General features: G+C 41.2%; 3 protein-coding genes across 6 annotated transcripts; all 3 read right to left on the bottom strand.

Annotated features, from left to right (window-relative positions):
• Positions 1-236: 236 nt before the first annotated feature.
• wu:fe05a04 (zinc finger and BTB domain-containing protein 17) lies at positions 237-6,436 on the bottom strand. 2 transcript variants are annotated; one of them, XR_004898593.1, is made up of 5 exons: positions 6,025-6,436; positions 5,086-5,644; positions 3,443-4,404; positions 1,050-1,957; positions 237-1,018 (listed from the first exon to the last, which is right to left on the bottom strand). XR_004898593.1 is itself a non-coding variant. In XM_031298818.2 (4 exons), exons 2-4 carry the CDS (start codon positions 5,633-5,635, stop codon positions 1,103-1,105), a joined length of 2,367 nt encoding a protein of 788 aa, XP_031154678.1. In that variant the 5' UTR covers positions 5,636-5,644; positions 6,025-6,436; the 3' UTR covers positions 237-1,102. The 2 variants fall into 2 exon arrangements, 1 of the variants encoding a protein (XP_031154678.1); XM_031298818.2 differs by having other exon boundaries at positions 237-1,957.
• Positions 6,437-7,450: 1,014 nt separating this feature from the next.
• Positions 7,451-11,442, bottom strand: LOC116049294 (replication initiator 1-like). 2 transcript variants are annotated; one of them, XM_031298820.2, is made up of 5 exons: positions 11,301-11,442; positions 10,396-10,581; positions 10,177-10,292; positions 9,418-9,561; positions 7,451-9,265 (listed from the first exon to the last, which is right to left on the bottom strand). In XM_031298820.2, exons 2-5 carry the CDS (start codon positions 10,538-10,540, stop codon positions 8,420-8,422), a joined length of 1,251 nt encoding a protein of 416 aa, XP_031154680.1. In that variant the 5' UTR covers positions 10,541-10,581; positions 11,301-11,442; the 3' UTR covers positions 7,451-8,419. The 2 variants fall into 2 exon arrangements, with proteins under 2 accessions (XP_031154680.1, XP_035862415.1); XM_036006522.1 differs by lacking the exon at positions 11,301-11,442 and adding an exon at positions 10,740-11,271.
• Positions 11,443-12,355: 913 nt separating this feature from the next.
• On the bottom strand, positions 12,356-24,249 carry LOC116049295. Of its 2 annotated transcripts, none has more exons than XM_036006303.1 (10): positions 24,032-24,249; positions 22,942-23,485; positions 21,468-21,980; positions 16,279-19,931; positions 15,928-16,198; positions 15,249-15,440; positions 15,066-15,158; positions 14,762-14,948; positions 14,407-14,614; positions 12,356-14,309 (listed from the first exon to the last, which is right to left on the bottom strand). In XM_036006303.1, the coding sequence occupies exons 2-10, from the start codon at positions 23,423-23,425 to the stop codon at positions 13,020-13,022; spliced, it is 6,891 nt and encodes a 2,296-aa protein (XP_035862196.1). In that variant the 5' UTR covers positions 23,426-23,485; positions 24,032-24,249; the 3' UTR covers positions 12,356-13,019. The 2 variants fall into 2 exon arrangements, with proteins under 2 accessions (XP_035862196.1, XP_031154681.2); XM_031298821.2 differs by having other exon boundaries at positions 15,240-15,440; positions 15,928-16,192.
• Between the last annotated feature and the right edge of the window lie 2,180 nt (positions 24,250-26,429).

Here is a 26,429-nt window from a genome sequence, read left to right as displayed (position 1 = left end):
GAGGAAAGCGATTTTAAAACGTGTGACGTCACCACAATGTAAAGTCTTTGGGCCGAGCGGGAGAAACACTACTGCGCATACTCAGTGGGCCACGTAACTGAATAGGCACCATTTTGGGATCCGGTTTCCAGTTATTATAATACATCCTGGGTTTAGAGCCAGAGAACTAGCATTTATGAAAATTGTATTTGGCAAATAATTACATTTAGTCTGCAAAGTAAAATTGTTTATTTTTAAGATTTGAAAAATATGGCATCTCAACAGCATATTATGGTCTCACAGAAATTGCTAAAATTGACAAAGAAATGGATCAAAGTTATCAGTGCCCGTTTTCAGTAAAATACTTACCTGACTCATTGGATGTATAGCTGTGTTTGAGTTTTCCTGTTTAAGGAGAGACACACAAGGCAATATTTTGTAATAAGAATATAAGAATATGAACAAAATATTAATTGATCTTGCATCAAGGGCAACTGTTTATTTGCCTTTACAAAAAACACCAAAAGATACCTGCAGACTGTAAAGATTCAGCAAACGTAAATCCCAAGGTGACATCATTTCATATTATTGATCAGTACCATTTACATTCTTGTCTTTACATAAAAATACACATCATTTCAAGTTTTCAGCTGAATACTAAGAAATCCAGTGTTTTATTCAACTTAATAAAAAAACAAAAACTTAAGCATTCAAATTCCCTACACAATAAGTACATGAAGGTAGAAATCAGGAACACGTTTTAATGCTGTAGGAAATCCTGGACAATATTGCATAGGTTTGAAGACTGTTACAGTGCCCTTTTCCTTCGGTGGCTTAAGCCACAAGCTTCAACCAAAATGTAAATAAAAGAAATGCTATAATAAGCAAGAGCTTGGAATGTTCTGTTTAAACTACAGAAGAAACTAAAATCCTACATATTACTACTGATTAACAGAATATATACAGTGAATAGTATATCGTTCTGGCTTTAGAAACACCTCCATGTTTGCGTGGCTACAGGTACAGCAGTAGGTGTGTCCTTTACAGGATTTAGACACTCTTTGTTCCACTAATGGAATTTTATTGTCTTTATTTATTTTGCCCTCACTAAAAAATGTTACGTTTATTGCTCTGCAGGGCGTGAAACATCAACCTCCATCTTAATTTCTTTCTCTGTCAGCTGGAGAGGTCTGGATGACCACGGATCTGAATCAGGACCAGGAGACTGACGCTCTTTCTTAATGTCTATTATAAGTCCAGAGGATGTTGTATTGGAACTGGAGAGATTCATGGGATCCATTTTAAACTGCTTCGCTTCAGTATATGCATCGGCCTCTCCTGGATTTGTTTTAACCATCACTTTACTATAGCCGTTTTTAAATTCTTGTCTTTCAGTGCCATTATCCTCTCCTGAGATTTCAAATTCTCCTGGCTCACTTTTAATAGGAAAAAGAGGAATGTTCCTCAGAGCAGACCTAGATGAGTGACACTTCTTAGACAAATCCAGAGGTGCTTCCCACTCTGGGTCCTGTTTGATCCCCGTTACCAAATTCAGGGGGCCATTGAGTGGCGCTCCGAGAGCGGCATTCACTCCCAGGTGTTCATTTGAAATAGGTGGGAGAGCCTCTTGAAGCTGGCCCTGCATAGCTGGAACTAGTAGTGTCGGGGAGCTCGCAGATGGGAGTGTCAGGTCGTTGGTTTGAGTTGCACAGACGGGAAGAAACACGACAAGATTAACACCGGGAGGCGGCTGTTTGTCAAGGGTTAGCTTCCATAATCCATCTGATGTACCAGAGCCAGCAGACACACCTGTCACAAGTCCTGGACTATGAGAATCCTTCACAGGTGCAGGAGGGTTGTTTAAAACCACAGCAGGCTTAGCGGCTGGGTTTGTTGGACTCCATGAGTCTGGTTTTGCCTCAACCTTTTTTGCCTCAGATGAGGAGCTCCTGGAAGCCTGGCGTTTCTTAGGAGCACTCTAAAATGACAAACACAACAAAAACAGCCCAGTCACTCAATGAATTATACAAAACACAAGTACAGTACAATCAAGCTGGAGAGACCTAAAACTTGCTTGAGGTAGGTGTCAATCACAGTTAAACTTCCAACATCACGACAGGAACTGGCTTGTAGTCTCTTTGTTATCAGTGGTTGAAAGCTATAGTGCGCAACTATTTTATATCAATGAACATCCGTTACATTCAAGCCATTGCCAAATGAGATACAAAGCTAATGAAGCCTATCAGCTCCACACAACTCTCTGTATTTCTCAGTATGGCTATGTTTACAAAATGGTGTAGCCGGCGACATTCGCGAGCAGAAGCTGGAGTGATGCGTTTTACGCCACAGCTGAGGAAGGACTACAGCAGCGTTCAGCTTTGGAGACGAAGAGGACATAAAAATGACAAGATCATCACCTCTTCTGGAGAGTCCATCATATCTTTTTTAATCCTCAGTGTTCTCTTTGATTTGACGGGTTAAACGCTATTAGCAACTGCGTGGAGGATGGGTGGGGGTGTTGTGCGATCACCGAAGGCTTGCGTCATGTGGATGACGACAGTGTTGTTGTCGTTACTTAGAAGTCCTCATGGGGGCTTCAGAAACTACGCACTATAGCTTTAAGGAAGCTCCAACAACAAAAATGTAAGGAGGCCAAATAACATTCTATTAACAGCGGTTGTGCCAGAAAATAAAAAGCCAGAAGACAAATGGTAAGCCAACACTGATGGTGTAAATTTAGCCATTTTTTTGTAGAAAAATGTTACCTTGCACGGCAGCTGGATTCCCTCGCAATATCACCAGATCGCGCAAAGAATCTCGGGTTCTATCTACGGTCGTGTTCGTGTCCAGACTGTTAGTTCAAAATATTTTCTGATGGACGTGATAGACAGATGGTTCATCCAATCACCTGCCAGGTATTTTTGAAAGTGCCTGCCAATTCCAAACAGCTTTAACCACGTGGCGCGTCAGGTTAATAAAAATGTTTCATGCACCTTCAATACTAGATGAAAAATAATTAAACGCTGATAACAAACAAAGCTGACAACATGCACAGTTAAGGATGCTCAAACTCAAGCAATTTTTACATCTCTGCAATTTCATTTTCGTATAAATTTGAATAATTCAAATCAGATTTTTGTCATGTTCAACTGAAACCAACGGCTGCATGGAAGGTTCAATTCAAAATGTACACGGTGACAGAGTGGTGGCTGGGCGGTATATCAACTTTTTAAGTTATATCAAAATGTTTTCAAACGAGATATAGGATATGTTAATTCTGTTTATATCGATCTAGTTTAATGTTGCCTCACATAACTTTTTTTTTTCTCGTAAATCCGTGCCAGTGCATCTCTCCTTTCTCTCCTATATTATCTGAAATCACGATCACAATCTGAAATTTGTATTTAATGGACAGACAAAAAATATTATTCCTTTTAACAACCATAACGCCCCCCACACTCACCGCAGGCTGAGGTGTTTGTCCACAGGTCTTAAGGTGGCTGTCATAGTTCTGCTGGTGGGGAAAACCCAGTCCGCAGCTCTGACAAAGGCAGGGCGACTTTCCGGCATGCCCGCCCATGTGGGACATTAACAGCAAGGCCGACCGGAAACCCTTTCCACATTCAGCACATTTCAGCACCCTCTGGTGAGCCCCGGCATGTTTCTTCAGCTCTTCAGAAGTGTCAAATCTCTGTCCGCACTCCAAACATCTGATCTCATCCCCTTTAGGCTCCTGATTGCCCCAGCAGCCTGTGTCCTTTTTGTGCTGCTGGAAGTCCTCCTGACTGAGAAACTCTCTCAGACACGCCACACAGTGAATGCGATCGGGTTCACACTTGTGTCGACGGTACAGCCTTGCCAGGCGGAAGTGGCAGCGGCATCGTATGCAGGTGTAAGGCAACAAACCAAGATGGGAGAAGCTGTGTTTCAGGAGGGCATTCTTCTTAGTAAAGGTCTTTGTGCAGTCTGTGCATTTAAGAACGTGATGGCACGTCTTCCTCCGGTGGCGCGCAAGAGCTTTTGGAGAGGAGAAATTGCGGCCACATACCTTGCATACGACATCCAGCCTACATCTGTGTAACTGCACATGGTGTTCACACTCCTTCAGGGAAGTAAAAACACGTTTGCACAGGTCGCACTCGTAAAACTCTTTCTCAAGGTGAGTTATTGAAAGGTGGCGTTTCAACTCTTCCTTTGACGCAAAGACCATCAGACATACGCGGCACAGGGGACGATCCACTTTGGTCTGGGCGTGCGTGCGCAGGTGGACACGGTAGCTGTAGATCTGGCAGAAACGCTTTCCACATTCAGCACAGCAGTACGGGCGTGCTCCAGTGTGCAGATTCATGTGGTCCTGGAGCTTGAATTTGGAGGGCAGCTGGAGATCACAGACACTGCAGCGGTGGTCGCCTGAATGACTCGACTCTGCGGAAAAGAAGGAAATCAAAAGTGTGCCAACGGATACAAGTTAGATTGAAGACGTCGATTAGAAGTAATTAGACTGACATGAGTGTTTATTTGGTACCACTTTATATCGGTTTTAAAATGATAAGGATGGCTACCAAAACCAACAATGTGTAAGTCTGTCAATTTTCCTATACTATACTGCTATGCTAGTCTGTTTTACTCCACCCCAACTAAGGCCATCCATTCCTGCTGCATAATAAATATTTAAAAACAGGTCACAAATATAGACTTCTATTTTTTTTTTTTTATAAAAAGGCTAAACAACAGCTGGGCACTGTCATTTTTATAAAACGTTACTTAAAGATCAGTGCATTTGTTGGGGTCTATTTTCAGCAGTGGATTAATACACATTTGGTGCTCTAGTGCGTATTTCCAACAGCAGGACAGTGTGTGTCAAAGTAAACTACAATGCCCAGATCCATTGTAAGGAAGGACCATGTCACCCAGTGCAACAGCGTGGTTCTTTGAGTGTTTTTAGGAGTTTCTAGACAAAAATTAAGGTCCATGGCAAATGAGAAAACTATTTAAAGCATATTGGATATTAAATTGTGGCAATTCAGCTAAAACGTTTGTGTTTTAGACAAACTGTAAACAATACACTACTATGTGCGTATAAGAGTCAAAATGAATAAGCCATACCATTGTTTAGTCCCTGCTCATTATCATCATCATCATCCTCTTCCTCATCCACCTCTTCTTCCTCATACATCTCTGAAACCTCACTGTCATCAGAGTCATCCCCCACACCCTGCTGCATCTCTGTCGAACCCTCTTGTGTAGCGTCTCTGTCATCAACATCTTTCTTTACATTGTCATCCTGTTCAGTTATTGGCTGTGGAAGGTCTGGATCAGTCACCATGGGCTCTGACATCTCAAGAGCCGCTGTGCCTACGACAGCGTGTTCATCTTGTAGACTTCGTGGAGGATTTTGGAGTGTAGAAGTCTCTGACAGAGGTGAGGTCTGTTTTGCTGCACCTGCTTCTTTACCATCAACCGACTGCTGGCCTCTGACCAGTCGTCTCTGAACACGTGTGGTTGAAAGTGAAGTGGGAGAGGGACTGGGTACAAATGAGCCATCAGGTGACGTGGAGCGACAGGGCGTCTCTCTAACCGAGGTCTCGCGCGGCTGTAGGATGTCCGAATACCCCAGCTCTGTTAGCTGGATATCGATGGTGTATTCGATGGACATGACTGCTGGCTGAGAAGTCCCAAAGGGTAATCAAACACAGAGAGAACAGGCAGGTGTTAAATGACCATTAACATACTGAGGTATGGATTCAAGTTTAAGACAACAGAGCTGCCAGGTTAGTATTACATTGTCCCATAAGAACAAACACTATCAGTACGCACCGTCGACTCTCATGGTTAACTGTAGAGAACAGGCTGGTTTTCAGTTTACATACATACTACATTTTTCAGAAACACTGTCTTTTTTTCTCAACCCGTTTTCTTATATAACCAAATTGTTGTTGTTGTCCCACTCTGGTGACAGCTAATGGAGATCCTTTTAACAATAAACACACAATGTATGTTTATTAATACATTAAAAACAGGTAATGTTGTCACATTTCGCCTTACCTGTCGAGCGACTACATCTGTAGTGGTTCCTCTAGGTCTGCGTTTTCTTCTTTCTTTTATTTTCTATCGAGCTTGCAAAACAACTTTTCCATGGACATACATTTACGACGCACCTTTACACGGTAGTGCACCTCGCTCACCTGGTAGGAGGAACTGATGATGGAACAGCGTGGCTTCAGAACAATTAGCTAGCTAGACAACAAGCTTTACCCGCTGGGTCCTGCTGGGTGTTCAGCCAAAAGCAAATGAGAAAGCGAAATTTTAACGCAAAAACCCCCAAGATAGAGCAAAAACAATTAGCCGATTTGCTAGCTTCCAACCCAACTCACACAACGTATAAAGGGGAGTTGAAAATGAGGAAAACAAATGAAGCACAAGGAGAGGAAACTCGTGTGGGCGCGCGAGCACGCCTAGTGTTCTGGAGCGGCATTACCATGGGTATTACCATAGACATATAGAGAGTATAGGTCTATGGTAATACCCATAGACCTATATAGAGTTTATGTCTATGGTAATGGGTATTACCATAGACATATATAGAGTTTATGTCTATGGGTATTACGGTACTACATGACGTAACAGCTAGGGCGAGTTCACCACTAACACATTTACACAAGTACTGTATTTAAGTGCATGTTACTTGGGCACTTCAGTTTTACGCTATTTTATACTTCTACACCACTACAATTCACTATCAATTATTGTACTTTTGTTGATAGATTTCTCATACGTCATGAAATGACACAATGTAGATGAAAACCGACACAATATATCTAAGAAGCTCCACCGTGACCAGCTGCAACATTAAAATACTGCGTACACATTAGTGCATCAGTAATGACATGTTATTATAATATACAGTCTGACAGGTTCCATCATGCATGAGCACTTCCCCTTTTCATTCTTTTAAATACATTTGGCAGGTGATAGTGAAGTACTTGTAAACAGTTTTTGTTTTGTATTACAGTTATCTGCAAAATATACTGAAAGTATCCAATGTAAATCTATTTATGTATCATATTATCACGTGTTATATTATGTATTACTACAGATTACTATTATTACTGTAGTTTGCCAATGTGGAGCCAATTCCAAATGCTTTATACTGTATATTACTGGTTTAACTATAGCTATACAAATAAATAATCTGGCAAGTACTCGACATCAACACATTATGGATCATTCATTTTGGCCATTTACTAGACACTACAGAAAACTGATAAAATAACAGCATTTTCTAAACTATAAAGGAAGGACACCACAAGATTAGTGCGCTTGGACAAAATGTTCCATATTCAACCTTTTTATAATAGTTCAGCTGTTCTGTGGTAACGGTACACATCAACCAACAAATCAGAGCTGCTTGCTGCTAGCATCTGAATCTTGTGTTGTGCATTAGAAGTGAGAACAAAGACAAAAGGCAAGGTATTTCTTCAGCAGCCTCCCTTGGGATAGCATGTTTTATTACATTGTTGCAGTGTCCAGACACGTTGCAGTGGGGAGAGAAACAATCCAATCAGTGAAAAACACATGATATACAGTTCATTATGGGACTCTTAGGCATTAAACAGGCATGAGGTCCATTTAAGAAATGTCCAAGACATGAAACATAATTCTAATAAGTGAAAAATTGAAAAGGAGTCATTTTTACTGGAGACGAATCAGGATTATAATGGATCATTTCTGCCCACATGCCAAACACTCCACATTAAACCTGGAGCACTAAGCCAAAATATATATTTTTTTTAGCAGAACATAATCATGTTATTTTAAAATTCTTCCTCAATGAAACTTAATTTAGAAAAGAACATAATCAAAAATATTAGAGTAAAAAAATGCACATAATGAACCAGAAGCTGTACATAACACATTTCTCTTGACAAACTGTCTAAACATTCAAACATAGTATCTCTACTAGGTATCTAATTTGCTTCAAAATATGTACTTACCCAATTAGTTTTAAAAGAAGAAAAAAATAGAACAAACTTTTTTTTTTTAACCACAGAGTGAGTTGAACAACTCAGGACATAAAGTAATAATTCACACCACACGCATTTCACACTTAAAAAAAAAAAAAAAAATCATTTAAAAAGTTATTCAAAACAGTTTGTTTTTACAAATAAACAATGTTTTGTGGCAAAGGGTGTATGGATTTAACAACATTTGGTTAGTCAATTTAGGATGTGTGTTTGTCAGAAATTTGAACAGTTCATGATCAAAACTCAACTTCAAATCCAAAACTTGCTAAAACGTCATTCTCAAAACCATTCCAAACTCTGAAACCATCATCTGAAGCATCAAGATCTCCAATGTTAAAAGAAAAAAAAAAAAAAGGATAATTAATGATTAAAATCTTCAAAAACAATAGACTTTCTGCACGGTCCCCATGTCTCAATTATCTCTTTGCACTTGGGTTTTCAGGCTTTTCCTCCGGGTGGCTTTTCTGGTGAGCTTTTAAGGTGCGCTCACGGCCAAAGCTCTTCCCGCAGGTTGGACAGGCAAGGCGGCCCACGGCGTGAGCCCGGGACATGTGGGCGTCCAGCTGCTCAGGACGGGCAAAGCTCTCTTCACATTCTTCACAGGGATGGGCTTTCCGTGGGGCGTGTTTCTCCTTCTTGTGAGCGCGGAGCTGAATCAAGCCGGGGAATGCGAGGTCACATTCAGGACAGGGATGCTGACGGGCCGGAGCGGCCGGATCTGCTTTCGGTTTCTTCTCCTTTGTTGGAGGTTGACTGTCATCCTCGGGACTCTTAGCGTCTTCCGTTTCTGATTTTGCTGCGGCTTTAGAAGGACGGCCACGCTTTGCTCCACCTGCTTTTCCCTTTTCCTCTGCTGGAGGGGCTGCTGACTCTGATGTGCTGCCGGCCTTCACTGCCTCCTCGGGCGCTTCTGCCTCATCCTTCTTTTTCCGCTTTCCCTTTTTCTCAGCAGCTGTGACGTCTTCAGCTTTGGAAGGCCGTCCACGTTTCTTGACGGATGCAGCGCTGCCGTTGCATTGCTGACCTTCAGGGTACTTCTCCTGGTGGGCTATCAGCTCTGGTTCTGTTTCAAAGCCCTGACCGCACTTCTTACAGCGGTGAGTTTTCGTGGGGTCCTCCAGCGGTTCGGCAGTCTCTACATCTGGACGGGGATGCTGGGTCAGGCGATGAGTACGCAACAGTCCAGCACTACGGAAGGTCTCATTGCAATCTTTACATACCAACTGTTTCTCTGGACACACCTGTCTTCTATGAGCTGTTAGCTGCGAAGGTTAGAGGTACAATAAAAAATTAAAATAAAAACACATTTAGTATGAAATATAATGAGCGTAATATTTTTTTGGGGCATTCATGGTGGTATTTAGTTTTAATACTGCCAGGGACAATTATTTTTAAGCACTGACAATACACTCACTTCAGAGAATGTTTTAAAGCTCTCCTTGCAGTGCACACATTTGAAGGGCTTGTCGTCCTTGCTGTGTGTTGGCTGGTGCTGTGTCAGTTCCTCAGATGACTGAAATGTGCGGTCACACACGTAGCATGTGAACAATGTGTTTCCCTGTGAAGAAATAAAAAAGAGGAGCCAAAGTTAAAATAATTCAAGACTAAGAACCACTTGTAAAATGTTAAACCCAAGTTTATCAGAGTCACTTTATCTGCCAAGGACAAGTGATGTGCAGGAGTTTGTCTTGGGTTACTGACAACTAACAGTAATAATGTATACATTGTATAATCTGTATTAACAGTGTGCATTCTCTTGAATACAATAAAGCAGCATGGAGCTATATATATATATATATATCTCAATTTCACAAAATAAATTTAACAGGTGAATGAATGGCTATTTGTGACCATGTTTTTTCTAGTAATACAATGCCATTAACTTTACAGCAATATGAAGGATAAAAGATCACAAAATATGACAAATTGTACCTTTTATTTAAAATGGGAACATACTGGAAAATAATGGAAGATTAAGAAACCTGCTTTATTTACTTTTTGAGTACTTTTTAAAAACACAAAATTACAAAGGGGAGAAAAGGAACAGACACTGCAACATAAAGATCATAGGACATAAACACCAATTACAAATAACAATTTGCCATAGTCAAAATTTACAACACAAACTGTAACAATTTCTAGTGATTGAATGAACTGATAATGTGAAGCTTACCTGCTGAAGCTGTTGCTTATACTCTTCCCGGTGGCTCTTCTTCATATGCCTTTCCTTGGCTTTGGCACTGCAGAACGTGATGAAGCACTGGAAACACTGCAGGTTTTCATGCTGGTCTGGAAGGACATAAGGACATTAGAGAGACCATGTAAAGACAAAGTTAATCTTTCAGTTGCTTTCAGCAAACCGAGTTAAAGTTGTGAGCCGTATACCACTTACATGGTTGAATGGAGGGTGCAGGGGGTCCATTCAAAGTGATAGGTTTGTATGGCTCTGCTGGCTTCTCAGGGGGAGCTTCTGGAGGTGGATCTGGCAATCCCCGTCCCATCACTATCTCCTCTATGTTCAAAATATCCGAGTCCATCCTGGTATACTTGGTGGTCTCAAAATACGCTCACAACTTTTCTGGAGTCATTTAAAGAACAAGACAACGTGAAAGTGAGGTTAAATATCACGTTTGGGTTACAGCGGGAACATAACACTGTTATAACTAGCTAATCCCACATATAACGGCAATTGCGTTAAGAAACAGTTAACGTTATGTTCAACAAATGACAAGGAACCAGTTATTTTCCCTGCTAGTTAGGCTGAGGGAGCCCACTGTAACACGGCGGGTTACAGAAATCACAACTTATCTGTTCCCCAAAGCAAACACTCAAGTTTCGGCTCATTTATGCTAACGTTACGTTGCTGCCCTTAAGGCCGCTAGCTAAGCTAACTAGCGCCACGAGCGCCTACGAGCATCCGACCACCAGTTAACGGATTAAAATGCCTCACCCGGTATATCTGTTAAGCCGTAAGCGTAAACAGAAAAATGTATCTACTTAAGTGTAGTGTTTGTGCACGTAGCTGACGCTAATCACGAAGTACCAGGCTACCGAACGGGCTACTGCTAGTTAGCTAGCTAGTTATCTTGCTAGCTACTGGTTAGCGCTAACAACACTGGCTGCCATTCAAAGAGGATCGAAGACTTTTCGTGCCTTTTTACATATCGAGTTTTAACTCATTGTTTGGCGCTTGCATACATCTGCCATGTAACAATATGGTGCACGTAAATATACATACCAATATATATAGCAAACTATTTAGCTAAATAACAAATGTAAAATTGAGTATTACGTTACCTCTGACCGCTTTTTGAATTTGAGAGTTGACCCCAGAGAAGTACAACGGATAGATCGGACACTTCCTGGTGTATGATTGTGATGATAGCCGCTGGTACAACTAAGATGGCTGCCATGGAGTCGTTGGTATTATATTGTTATAGTGTATGTTAAACTAAACAAAACATTGAAATAAAAAAAATAAACCAGCAAAGTTGTTCTGTCGCTTCGGGCAGCACTTTGTATGCAGAGTGCAGGAAGAAACACAAACCTTTTATGTAAAAACAGCGCACATGACTACAGTATAAAACAAGATTCTCTTTCAAAATGTTACCACTCCTTTTATATTCTGTATTAAGTATTACAGTCATCCTAAAACACACAGCTAACGTTACATCTATATAAACATGGATTTGAACTTACTCTTCTTTTCTATTCAGTATGATTCTATGGTTGGTCTCCGTCACGTGACCAAACCAACTTGAAAAGTACTCTTTGTTTTTATTCACCGTTTTGTTTACCTCCTTTGTATGAAACTAGTGCACACACACATGCTTACACACGTTAGTACAACCAACAGTCCGTAGCGTTTCTTGGATCATATAACCGTAGACCAGCATATCTCTGTATAGCAATATGTGTATTATTCAATTTACAGTTATTTATATTTAAAACATATCTTTGTGATTTACACTACTAATGCACACAATCAATACATATTGGAGAGGATGAATGATATCCTGAAAAATTGAGATAAAGCTACCTTTTTCAAGACATTTTGACACAGTAGGCAAAAGCACACATGTAAACAATGAAATTATTTTTCGCTTGATTCCATTTAGCTGCTTCAGTTTCAGGGTTTATGCATGCTGGCTCACTCTCTATCATCGCTATCATGGCTTACTGGGCCACCTGAATAGAAAAGAGACATTGTTAATGTTATTAGCAACGTCTGTTTTTCCTACTGTAACAAGTCCAAATGTCTGCCGTGAAAAAAGTGTATTGTGCAAACATTGGTCTGCAGTCTTCAAAAACAAATGCAACAATGAAAAATGTTTCATCCCTCTTTTATTGTCTTCTGAAATTCAAAATAAATAATGTTTAAATTCAAAGGCCAAAAACAAGCTCATAATGGAAAGTAAATTCAGTCAGGTTAAAATAAATAGTAAAAAAAAATCACGATAACTGCAATGTCACAATCATATGTTGCGCTCCTTTTGCAGCAAATGTATGGCTATGCTTCTTTTTTTACACTTCCTTCTGAAGGCAAATTCATTTTTACACTTGCTCAATGACATAATAAGCCACATCACAAAGCATTTGCAGCACACTGCAGCACAAATAATACTTCAAAAGACTGCTACTGCCAGTGAAAGGCATATTGGAAAAGTTGTAAGGACAGAGGAGATAATACAATGTTTTGATTAGCCTGGTTTTCATACACCAAAAGCACAGTTACATTCTAAATCAGAAAGCATTGTTGAAAAGACCGGAGGGGAAAAAAAGAGCCCTTTGTCGGGAAGTTGATGAATTCTTATTACGTGGATAGACAAGAATACCTTTAGACTTATGTTAAAATGATCCATGTCCAGTATCACAGATGAATAGAGGCTGATGATTTGCTGTCTCAATCTAACCTCCACTATTGAAAATTGATTATTAAATCAATTATTTTTATTTTATTGGATCAAAAAAATGTATCACAAAAATAAAAATAAAGGGTAAACTCTGTAGTTGACACTACTCTTTTCCCAAACTCCCTTGATTATGGAAATTCAAAAAGCAGTTGTGGTTGCGCGAGATACAAAGAAAGACACAGCACTTAAGACATAGCACTCGAGATGTTCTCTGACAGTCCCCAAAGCGACACCTGCCCCCTTCTCCCTCCCCAAGTTGCTCTGGCCAGTGGCCTGAACCATCGTACCGTGTGGCTGCATCTGGCAGAGGACTCTCCTCAACCAGGCTGGGATTGGGGGTTTCATTTGTTGCATGAGCCGTATCTTTGGGGGGTTGAGGAGAAACTGAGTCCTGGGTGTCAGAGCCGCTGGAGAGGATCAAAGCCTTGGACACCTCCAATCTGAAGGCCATGAGAGTCAAATGTGCAGATGCTGCCCTGTGTTCCTGTCTGTGTAGGAGCCAGGAGTTGACCAACGCCAGATCTGTTAGGTACCAGAGTACCGCTTGAGGCCAGCAGGTTGGGGCCGAGGCAGTGAGAGGGATAGAGTAAAGATTCAGCAAATCTCTGTTGAGATGAGCTGACATCTGGGCCATCTCAAAGTTGTCAATGAGTGAAGCCATGTTCCTCTGGCCATTTCCCGCGGTAGAAAGTATGAAGCCACAGTGTGATCTACGTAACATCAGCTTCCCGTCTGAGCTTACAAACTCATCCCCGATCTGTCCTCGGGCTCCTCCTACCCTTCCTGCACCATGAACCCCAGCAACTAACAAACGCTCGAGCATAGCAGGGGTGGAGAGTTCCTGTTTGCATAGAAACACCATACTACCTTTGGGAACCATTTTTTCTACAGCATCTTCTTTGCCCGACATACCCAACTTAAGATCCACATGTAAGAGCAAACCGCCAAATCCAATTAATGTAGTACAGTTAAGAGATAGTTTCTTATTGTGCATCTTCCCAGTCAAAGGAAGTGGATATTGGTCAACTGCATAATCACCCTCTCGTCTTAGTGACTGGCACCCTGCTTTGAAACGGCACAATAATGGCTGAGCCTTCCACAGGGGATCAGTCTCTGTTTTTGAACTGTTCTGGTCAGTTGGCGTGTCCCCTTGCCTCTGCCCGTCACTGCGCTGACACATTTCACTTTGCCTGCTTGAAAGAGTTTTACCTTGCTGTGCATTTTGAAAGTCAATATCATGTCTTCCTTCCTGAACATTACTGTTGACTGGATCCTTTACAAGAGAGGCAAGCTTCAACATGCGAGACAGCTCGAGGAAACGGGAAAATGGCATGGCGTCAGCAATCAAGGGCACCTTAGTCAAGTCCTCCCAGTAGAGCCTCGGACTGGGAAACTGAAAAATAGCAAGAGACCAAATAAACTGTTAGTGGTCTTGCATGTAACTAACAGAGCCAAGTAAACAAAACGACTCAAAAAAATGGAGCACAAACCTTTAAAGTTCCCATTGCAATGTGGATGCCAACAAACCGTGCAACCTCTCTGGCTGTGAAAGGTTTGGGCATATTGGATAGTTTATTTGTGCAATGGGCAATTTCTACCCAGGTATCCCAACCAAAATACTTGGAGAAGTAGTCAATGGGCTCTCTGATCCTGTTTTCCTCTCTTGGTGTTTGGAGCTGGCTCGTTGAAGTTGGCAAACTAAGGGAGAAAAAGACATTTTTTTACCATATTATTCTCCAAAACCCTGAGTTCTTCCTTAATTCTATTTTAGAGCGTACAATGAAACATAAGCAGTGCTCTGTAAATATTTGACAACTAAAAAAAAAAAATGAAGATGTACTGTACTTTTCTGACATTTCATCTGGCTGCCATGTTGTGTTTTTTTGGTTCTTGTAGAAATAGGCCATTACTTCTGCTTCTGAGTCAAGCTGAGGATCAGACAATTCAAAGCCACCCACGTCCTCTTCATCAGAACTCTGGAGGAGAAAGTCCCGGAGGTCTTGTGGATGCTGCCACTCAGTGTCTGACTCAGCTGAAAGATCACATTATATACAGATGAGTTATCTAAGTATGATCAAAATGTTACTCTAGTTTAAGAATGTAAAACAAGTAGCTACAAGTACTGGTCATTTTCAAATAGAAAACAAACCTTGTCCATCTGCAAAGTCACTGACCCCTGGGTCTGACAATAGTCCTCTCACTCTCAATTCCTGGTAGTCTAGTGCAGAAGGGCTCCATTCATCTGTTGTTAACAGATTCAACATTAAAATCTTCCTACAATCATTAGTAATAGGAGATTATCACTGGAAAGGCAATGCCTCACCTAAATTACTATCTGCTGCTTGATGTTCCGTCTGCTGGGCATCACTGGGTGGTCCCATTGTTAAATCCCCACTGTTGGTCTGAACAGCTCCCAGTAGAACCTCCCTCTCCTCCTCCTTTACTGGGTAGAAGATACACTGGTTGGTGTTGAACTCCGGGGTGACGCAACCTTCCTTCCTTGTTGTCTCCCCACTCTCCATTACTGAAAGCAAAAAGCCCAAAACATCCATCTCTGAAAAGATAAAGGCTTACAGACTGTCAATGCAGTGCACAAAGGGGAGTTACCACCACATTATTATTTAGTCATCACCTTTCAATGCTAGAGCTAAGAGGTGATTAGCTTAGCTGAAAATTAGCTAATAGCTATATCTGGTACAGTACATATCTTCTCTTTGTATGATATGAATATTTGACATGGTCCCTGACAACTTTACTTAACCTAACCCAATTTCCCCCTGAGAATCAAAACATTAATAAAGTACTTCTATCTTCCAGTCTTAACGCTAAACTAAGCTAAATCGCCTCCTGGCTATAGCTCCACACCTAAAGCACAGACATGTGAGTGAGTGGCATTGATCTTCTTATCTAACTCTCAGGAAGAAAGCAAATAATCATATTTCCCAAAATGTTGAATTAGTACTTAAAAATTTGAACTTAAAAATGTACTTATAGTGTGGCCTAATACTTACATGGACTGGAGGTGTTTTCAATGTTGACTGGCTCCACATTCCATCGGATGTGTCTGCTGCCCTGCGTGTCCTGAGCCTCATTTAGCACGAGGCTGCTCTCCTCCTTCACCAGAACAGTTCTTACATCACGATGGTGCTGTGGCTGCACACTTGCACTCTGTCTGTTTTGACAGGTGGGTGCAACCAGTGGTGGTTCTGACATATTCTCTTCAACCTTGATCTCCTGGCTCCCAGGGGCTTCATTTTCAGCAATGCAGTCCAAACCCTGGAACAAAAACAAATGCTTTAGGTTTGCAATGTTAATTATGCATTGTTAATGTATGGTACTTGTTGGTACAATTGGCATCTCACCTGTCTGTGATTGTTCCTCGCTGTCATCAGGCACGGCTCCTTGTCAGCCGTCGCTGTTTGTCTAGAGGTGAGGAACTTTTCAAGTATGATGACTGGCGATTGGTCAGCATCCCTGTCATGTTCCTCTCCTCCCTGCAGTCCTCTAACATCCATTGCCTCCTCAACACTAGTGGTAACCGACTCCAGCTCAAACACTACTCGCTCTTCAGGAGATTCCTCTAATGTAGAGGGCATGGAAGGCAAAGGTGTGGCAGGAGCAGTTGCTTTGTTGGTCTCAGGACTGGTCTCTGTCTGTGAAGTCTTTGTGCAGGTCTCGCCTTCGTCATTCATTTCTGAATCAGAGCTGATGGGACGTTTCTCGTCATCCTGTTCTTTCTCCGATTCTGTTTCTCCGATCGTATCTCCAACTGAAACTCTCTTTGATATTGGGTCCCGTTTTAGACGTCCTGTTGATCTACCACCATTCCTAAAAAAAGATCCTTTTTCTCCTTTTTTCTTCTGGACTAACATTTCTTCCTCCTCTTCTTTGATATCCACTTGATGAGTGGAGCATGACACAGTCTGTGAAGTTAGAGTTTTTCCAGTTGTTATTTCATTGCTAATTTGCCCAGGAAGTTTGTCAGTGCTTCCACCCTCAGAATTGCAGGTTCCATTGGATTCGTTTTGAGAAAAAGTGGCTTCATGAGAGGTTGGTTCATCCCTTTCATTCTGCTCCCCAACAGTGACTAAGTCTACCTCAAAAAGTAAATCCTCCTTAATGTCTTCATGTGTGGTACCCTGGACTTCAGATTCTGAACTGGGATTCCTTAGTGTACCTTCTTCTTGCTTGTCCTCATCTGATGCCAAAGGCTCTCCTGTGTCCAAACTCGTTGTCTGAGTAGAGGTACTTAAAGGACATTCAGATGGGAAGTTTGGAGGGGCCTCACAGGTTTTGAATTGATCAGATGGTGAGCGAACTTCTGGAGAGGTATAAGACTGATCATTTGGTCCTGTTTTACTTCTAGTCTTATTTTCATAGGCACTCACTTCAACATCTGAAGGAGGAACAGGTAAAGATGGAGATGGAATCAAAGCTGGAAAAGAGACACTTCGCTCTCTCTCCTCTAATGCCATCTCTGCCATCTCCGGCTCAGTATCCCAGTCTGTAGCAGCATGCATCACTCCAACAACCTTACCGTGCTGTTTTGGAAGCTGGTAAAGATCCAATCTGGAGACGCCTTCAAAGATGTTCCCATTGGTGTAAGTGAGACCGGGACTTTCTACGATATGCACCGTTGTCTTGTGCTTTTGAAGGGATGAGACTTCGCTAAATCTTTGCCCACAGTCCTTACACTCTAAGGCACGCTTGGAATGAGAAGTTATCACTCCTTCAGTCTCCACTTTTGCGGAGGCTTTACGTTTCCTGGTGGTCTTTGGCTTGGTGGGCAGCGTCTCAGGTGCTTGACGGGAAGCCTGTAGCGAGGACAACAATGAAGGAGCTTTTTGGTTCTTTTTGGGTCTTCCTCCTTTTTTCTTACCTTCTGTGGTGAGACTATTTGTAGACTCAATTGTTGAATGTTTGCATTTGTTACTTTTCCTCTGTTGGGACATTGTTTGGGCCTCATTAGGAGATGCCTCCTGTTTCTGACCTGATGCCTTTGAAGGGTCTAACTTGTAAACTTTCAGTTGAGGCTGTTTATGACCTTTCAGTAGAAGTAGAGCGTCTTGCGTTATGTGTGGTCCAGGCATGTCTGCTGAAGCTGCGCTTGTTTTTGTATTGACATTTTCCTCTTGTGCCAGGTTTCTTGTCAGGTTTTTCTTTCGCTTCCCATCCTTTGCATTCTTGGGCTGGTCTTTTCGGATTAGTTTTGTTTGTTTTTTCTTTTTAAATGCAGGTGAGGCTACAGTTTTGTGCTCACATATGTGTGTCACACCCTCCCTGGCCCCTTCTTTTTGCCTTTTCATATTTTTTTTTCTTGTATCCTCTTTGATTTGTTGCACTTGTGGGTCCTGGGTTGATGAAGGTGATTTTATTTCAGCCGTAGATACCAAATGTCCCGCTTTCTTGTCCCTTTTTCCCTTTCTTCCCTTCTTCTGTGACGGTACCTTTTTCTCTGAGAGATTTGTTGTTTGTGTTGGACCTCTTATCCCTTCTTTCTGTGTTGGCTGACGCTGCTGTGATGGCTTCTTCTGTTTCTTGTTTTTCTTCTCTTTGCTTTGTGGACCAAATTTAACAACAAGGTGAGACTTTTTTGTTCTTTTCCGTTTGGCAGGTGTGGCATCAATTTGTAAATCATCCTTGTATATGGAACCAACCAGTTCTTGCATATATCCTTGAAAGATAAATGCCCTGCTAGGCTTTCTTTTCCGCACTTTCACCAGTTCTTGAGCTGACATTACATTTATGGGTAACTCTGACATCTGTGGCACCTGCTTGGTCCCTAAGTGTGATGGAACCTCTTCTTTTGCAGGTGGAACCTCTACTTCAGACAGGTTCTCCACCTGCTCCTGATCCGTCTTGCTATCTACCAGCAATTTCTCAGATGGTTCTTGTTCAGATGGTTCTTCAGCTTGTTCCTGTGTCTCTTGTGGGGCAGCTCCATCCATCACTGGGTGGCCCTGATCTAGACTTACTGTTTGAATCTGTGAATCAACCTTTTCTTTGAGATTAGTTTCAGATTCACTTGGAGTTTGTGTAAGTGTGTCTGGTGTAACAAAAGGGCAAGAAGGAAGGACCTGTTGCTCGGTTTGTAAAGGTGTCAGCTCCAGCTCAACTGTAGTCATAAGTGGTGGGGCTGACAGGCTGGTGTCCTGCTCATCTAATACAGTCTGATCCGCAGTCTTCTCCAGGTCAGTGGTTGGTACCAGAGAGGACAGGATATCATTTTGTGGGACAGTTTGGGATTGTTCCAGCTCCACAGTTGGTATAAGTTCTAATATGACTGTTTGCTCAAGGTTTTCCTCTACCTCATTCTGACAAACCATTTGATCCATAGCATCAGACTGAATTGCACTAATATCGGGCTGTTGAAGGATCTGATGCATGACCTCTCCCTCCGGTCCCTCTGTATGTTGAGTCTGATTGAATGTTAGCTCCATATTTGCACCTGCTGCTATGTGGGAACCTAGTTCTGAGAAAGATGGGTTTTCCAACTGTTCATCTGGCGTAATAGGTTCCAGTATAATTGTTTGCTCCATTGAATAACATGTGTTATTTGAAGGGTCCAATTCAACTATTTTAGATTCTGGCTGTTTCAGTCCTAGAAAATCTATCTGTGGTGGATTGAGATTAAAATTCCCTGTTTCTATCAGTTGTGATATCTGCTGCACTTCCAGTGGTGGGGCATGAGGTGGAACCTGCCCCAATATGACAACTTGGTTCACTTTCTGCACATTTCCCAAAGATTCAATAAGTCTGCGAAGCTGTTCTGTGTCAATATTGGCATCAACCTTTTGCAGAGGTCCATTGGGCTCCATCTGTAGTAAAGCTGGTTGGCAAAAAGATATTGGAGTAATAATGGGTGTACTTTGTTTCACTTGCTGCCCAGCTGGTAGGGTCTTACTGGCTGCAGCAGGCAACACATTGTGCTTAGTTTTCATGTGATGTAGACGTGTCTTGGTACTCTTGAAAGTGGACTTGCAAACCGAACAAGGGTACTTTATTGTAGAAGCACCTAAAGATAATAAAGGAAGACAGTTGTGATGCATTATGGTATACCATGAAAAGCACAACATATTTCCGACTACCTAATAGATATGGTTTATCATTTTTCTTCTTCTAATACAACAGCAATATTTAGATAATTTTCAACACCCCTAGTATAAAGTTGTTTTTATATATGTTTTCTAATCAATGCCAGACCTTTTTGAGACATGTATTGGCTACAAAAACATTAAAATAATTTCACATACAACACATTGTACTGATCTAAACTAAGCCCTTGACTCCACGGTTTAGATGATGCATCCCATAATAATTTTATAATTTTAGATCAGAAAAAGGACTAAGAATAAGAGTCTACAACAATGCTAGCAGCTCTGTGAGGCTGTACATAAGCACAGCATTGCTTTAAATTGAATGCTGGAGACAGCAATTATAATGGTCTGACTCTTAGTTTAGTGTGTTAGCATGCTAACATTTGCTAATTAGCACTAAATGCATGAAGTCCAGTTGAAACTGATGGTATTGCCATTAGTATTTAGTCATAAACCAAAGTATTGGACAAAATTTAAATTTGAACTGATGATGGCGCTACAAGTTAAGGAATTAACAACATTATTACAATTCATCCTGAGAAGGACATGAATGTCTGTACCAAATTTTATGGCAATCCATTTAAAGCTCCTATGACATGCTGCTTTTTGGATGCTTTTATATAGGCCTTAGTGGTCTCCTAATACTGTATCTGAAGTCTCTTTTATATAGACCTTAGTGGTCTCCTAATACTGTATCTGAAGTCTCTTTCCTGAAATTCAGCCTTGGTGCAGAATTACAGCCACTAGAGCCAGTCCCACAATGAGCTTTCCTTAGGATGTGCCATTTCTGTGTCTGTAGCTTTAAATAGCTTTAAATGCTATTGACGAGGAGAGAGGGGGGCAAGGTGGAGGGTGGGGGTGTGGCCTTGACCAACTGCCATGCTTCGCTTGTTTGCAAGCCATGATGTCTCTCTCTTTCTCATGGGCGGGCCAAATTCTCTGGGCGGGCAAAGCAGAGAAAGGGGAGGTAACCTTGCTCCTTATGAGCTCATAAGGAGGAGATTCCAGATCGGCCCATCTGAGCTTTCATTTTCTCAAAGGCAGAGCAGGATACCCAGAGCTCGGTTTACACCTATCGCCATTTCTAGGCACTGGGGACCATAGGCAGGCTAGGGGAACTCATATTAATGTTAATTTTCATGCCATGGGACCTTTAATAGTTGTTGAGACATTTCTCTCAAAACCACAAATGTCAACTTCATAGTGGTGCCAGAAGTAAGTCAGGGGATTCACAAATTCATTAGGATTCATCCTTTGAGAACTTTGAATGTGTGTACAAACTTTAATGGGAATCCATAAATGTTGAGACATTTCAGTCTGGACCAAAGTGGTGGACTGACAGATAAACTAATATTTCCATCCCTAATACCATGTTGCTAGCATAGCTAAAAAAGTATGTTAACATTTTAATGTGTAAAATAATAAGACATCCGTAACACAGACATTTTTCTTACCATTATCTTTCTTGAGTGGTGCTTTAGCTGTGGTGTCTCCCCCATCTCCTTCAGCTCCCTCCGGCAAGTGTGACACCATATGTTTCTGCAGAGCTTTGGACATAGTGAACCTCTTTCCACACTCCTTGCAAACATACGGCCTCTCTCCAGTGTGTGTGCGGCGGTGATACTTCAGCAATGTCATCGTTTTGCAAGGTTTGCCACAGTCAGCGCAGGCATAACCGTCCTGGCCAAAATGAATTTTTTTATGAAGGGTGAGCTCTGATGACTTGTTGAAGGCCTGGCCACAGATTGGACACTTGAAGGGTTTCTTCTCTGTGTGGGCTTTCTGGTGGATCATGAGCTCGGTGGAGTTTGTGAAGTGGCGGTCACAAACGTAACAGGCGAAAAGAGCGTTCCTAAGAATGCACTGTTCATATTCTGCTGGGTGGCTCAACTTCAGGTGACGCTCTTTGCTCTTGTGATCACTGAAGATTATGTGGCACTCGATGCACTGCAGGGAGAGCTGAGACGCTACAGGGAAACAGGCCACAAGGTGGAGAAAGTTTACATCCATATTCTTAGAATAGAGACATTTATTCATAAAAAGTATAAAGGCTGGCAAAAATAAAACATAATGTTGCTCTGGAGGGTAATTAAGGCACATTCTCGTGTAAACAACTCACAGCAAATAAATGCTTGTCTGGGCAAACAAAATAGTGAAAAGTGACCCTACCTCTTCCACAACTTCCATTAAGATAATGTTGCATTAGTTTATTGCCATACATGTGAAGTCAAAATTGGAAAACACATCATTACTGTCCTCAGTCCTGTGCATTGGAGCCTGCAGTATAGCCAATAGTAGATTTTTGAGGCAGGTACCAATCTAGATACATGAGAGTTTAATAAATATGATAATGATATATCAGCCAAATGTTTTGGTGGCTTTGGCTGCTATTGAACACCAGAATCTATTAGCTGCACTACTGTACCAGTATGGTAAAACAAAACATAGAGGTATTTTAAGAGCATTCTATCCTGTAAAACTACACTGCAAAATGACTTAATTTCACAATTATGTTTGAGCACACTTAACTACTGGAGATATTTTTTTTTACAATAGCCTATATTGTGTATTTAACCTAAAACAACAGTAATCAACATGCCAGGTAGAAATCACATTATTCATTAGAATACTGTAGAAAATTACAGTAACTAACATGCTATGACAGTAAATCACAGCAACCACCACCCTACTGTGGAATATCTGTTTACTATGTGGACCGACGGACCGCCATCTCACATTGTAAACTGGGTTTTGAGAAAACACAGAACATCCCAACTACAAAATGTGATTTAAAGTACTGTTGTATTTAATTTTCATAGTGGGGAGTGTGTAGGCCTAAAATTAATAATCAAACACCAAACGGGTCTCTCAATCCTTGCCTGGTTCAGAAAGGTGACACAGACCACACATACATGGTGAAATACTCACATGTGAGAGGCATAACCAGTGGTTTGGACATGTCCATCTTCAGAGGATCTACCATGGCCTTCTTGGAAGGAACATATTTCCTACCATCACGGATACCTGTATTTTGTTTCTTTGCCTTTTGCTCACCACACCCAAGATTTGCATTTGTGTCAGGTACCGGTTCTGTGGGGGCACTTGACTTCGAAGCAGAGCTTGTCTCCATCCCTGCAGTGTCAACTGAGGGCTCTGTTAGTGGCTGAACAGCAGGCTCATTCTCCACTGATTGTGTGACTGCCATATTTGCAGGTGTTTCTGCTGTTAGCAACCCTATCCCATTTTCCTGTGGCGAGACTACTGTTGCAGTCCCGGCAGGTTCATTCTCCTTTTCTTGTGTATCTGGTTCACTCTGTGCTGGCGGATCTTCAGTCTCTGTGTCCAGTGGTTGCTCTGTGGTTGCTGTGGTCACAGGGTTTGGCCCGCAGTTTGACTGGGTCGGACTCTGCATGGCTGCCTGCCTTTTGGCTTCTCAAATGCACTTGTTCATCTGTTTCTATGAAATCAGGTTCAAAACAGAAACACAGAATGAGTTAATTACATAAACCAACACATACATAAACACTTACTGATATCACAGATGTCATTCAAACGTTTTCAACTGCTGTAAAATATGAGTCTTTAAGCAGTGAATATCATCTTTGTCACACGGCGACAGCTGGGAGACCAGGGAATGAATGGCTTTAAAACATTTGTATTACAAAAGAAGACCGATCGACATGGAGGGCAGCCGTTGGAGGCTGATGTATAACCCAGAATTTGGGTTATACATCACTATGTGTAATTGGTATGAATAGTGTATGAATATACAGTGCTTTACCATGCTGATCGTTTGTTGAAACCCCCCTCTAATAATAACCAGATACAGATAATGGTAGCCCTGTTAGCTTAAATTCAATGATTTGCGGTAAAAACTAAAATCGTGTTGCAACTGCTTGCATATCCGACCCGTTACAGCGCCAAAGATGCTTAATATTCGTTCACTTTCTACGTTTCCCTTTTTACACAGAGACCCGTATTACTGTATGAATGCCGGAGGATGTATATTTAAGGTTACCTAGGCTGACTCGTCCGCCCAAACATCTCCGCGTCGTTCCGCACAAAGCCAACACACACACAGACGAGTTGCAGACATCGTGACGTCACTGACAAGGGCCGCAGAGAAGTCATGGGAGTTGTGGTTTTCCCCACAATTAGCCTCCCCTTAATCCATGAGTGTTGCCCACTCTGGTAACCTTAAAATACTACAACAAAGCAGTTTGTTGTTTGTTTTATAGTTTTGTGATATACAACATAGCAATATACAATAGTGCTAAGAAGCAAATCTCTAGTTTAGACTTGGACTTGATTTCAAAAGGCTAAACAGCTCTGGTTGGAGTTGAGGTCATTGTATTGTATTTCTACGCATATATACAAAATATAGGTGTTGGTAAAAACTGTTTTTATTCTATCCTTCACAAATTCTCCTTCACTTGAGTCTCAGCAGTCTAATTAAATATTTATGTAGAACTGGAAAAACGGAGAACATACAGTAGTCTACTAAGGCAAACTGTAACATCAACACCACAGGGTTTTTACCACCATTCAGCAAAGGAATGCCCTGGCAACAGCAATGCAATTACTACTAGCAATTAAAGTCACTAAAGCAAGTGTTGATCAAATTAAATAATATCCTTATAGAAAAAATCTGGGAAATTCTTCCCTAGGACACAACTTAATAATGCTTGATAAAGCACACAGTGGTGTATCGGTGATTGATTGATTGATTGATTTATTTTTAAACAGGGAATGCATAAATAAACATTAAACTTGTTAAACAAGAGAATATCTCTTGGGCCAGGTTATAGCAATAATTGCTAATTTCCACCTGTAGTCCCTGGGCAGGTATGACAAATTTAAAAAATAACAGTTTTAAATAGAAATTTCACAGGATTATAGGTAACGTGATGTCCATAGTAATTAAAAATAAGCAATTTAGCAAAAGAACAGGAAAACAGGGGCGCCATCAGCCCACCCACTCTCTCTCCCCCCTCCCCAACATACGCACTCAAACAATTTAGCAGCAGTTAGGCACATTACAATCCAACTCTAGACACTCATTCATACACATACACACACACTCACATAAAGACAGTATCTTATAGATGTGTGCAAACTTGCTTACTCAACAACAAACTCTTTGTTAGGCATGAGAAAGTGTGAGAATTTGTACATAAGATATGTTCCGTGGGAAGGGCATTCCACTGCCTCATGGCCACACATGAGAAGGAGGAACTCCCAAATTTGGTTTTACGTTGTGGGATGCAACACTCCCCCCTTGTAACGCTTCGAGTAGTTCGCACTGTTCGGAGCAGTGTTACAACATTTTTCAGAGGGGGAGCAGTAGCACTGTATATGATTTTATGTAGCAAAGACACATTTGAGTGTTTTATTAAATTATCAAAACTAAGTAGATCATATTTGACAAGTATATGACAGTGATGATAATGACGTGTTTTTTTGTCATGGATCTTGAGGCAGTTTTTATACAAAGATTCCAAGGGTTTTATGACTGTTTTACATGCCTGAGACCAGGATGTAATGCAGTGGTGGTGCTATTGCAGCATGTTATCATGTGATGTTGCAGGGATGCATGCATCCACTGTAAAATCCCATTATTGCAGTCCCTGGAAACCTCCATAAAATAATGAAAAAAAGTCAATTAGCGCACAGGGCTGCACCATTAATACTGGACTCTTCATGTCTTTTATTAACATTTACATATTTCACGAAATACTGTATCGCATAAATATTATTTGTACCCTTTCTGTTATGTCCTCTGTTATTTGTGCTATGTTTCTTACACAGATATCCATAAGATTAATATCCCATCCTTTACATACAGCATTGTAGAGCCTACATTAGACTTAGAAACAGCACAGTATGGCATGCTGATCGGCCATGTATAAGCTCATAATTATAGGATTTATAATTAATGAGATTGTGTGGAAGTCTCTTGATTAGCTCTCACTGTATTAATAACTCAGCCATTACTTACAGTCGGCTCCATTAAAAAGTCAAACTGCAGATTGTGCCGAAATGATCAACCATATACAAGCTTACTATAGTAATAGTATGAGTTATAAATATGACCACATTCAAATATCTCAGCCCTTGCTACCATATCTAAATCAAACCCCTAATAACATAACAAGCAAGATTCTGTCTTAGTTTGGCAATCTGGGAAAGGTTGTTTTAAAAGTCAGAAAATATATTTGTATATAGTTTTCAAGAATGCCTGTAAAACAATTAATATAACATTTAAAAACAATACTTATTCCCTATGAATATTTCAACCAGCCCCCGGCAGGAGTAATGTTGGTAAAACATGCTGGGAAAATACAGTGGCCAACAGCATTCAGAATTCAGACTATTAGCTCAAAATTATTTGAATCACAACTCCGTTTTTTCTCCAA

The sequence above is a fragment of the Sander lucioperca genome, chromosome 10 (genome assembly GCF_008315115.2).
Source record: "Sander lucioperca isolate FBNREF2018 chromosome 10, SLUC_FBN_1.2, whole genome shotgun sequence".
Classification (NCBI taxonomy): Eukaryota; Metazoa; Chordata; class Actinopteri; order Perciformes; family Percidae; genus Sander; species Sander lucioperca.
Note: the sequence above shows the minus strand (reverse complement) of the source record. Positions and strands in the feature narration are given on the sequence as shown.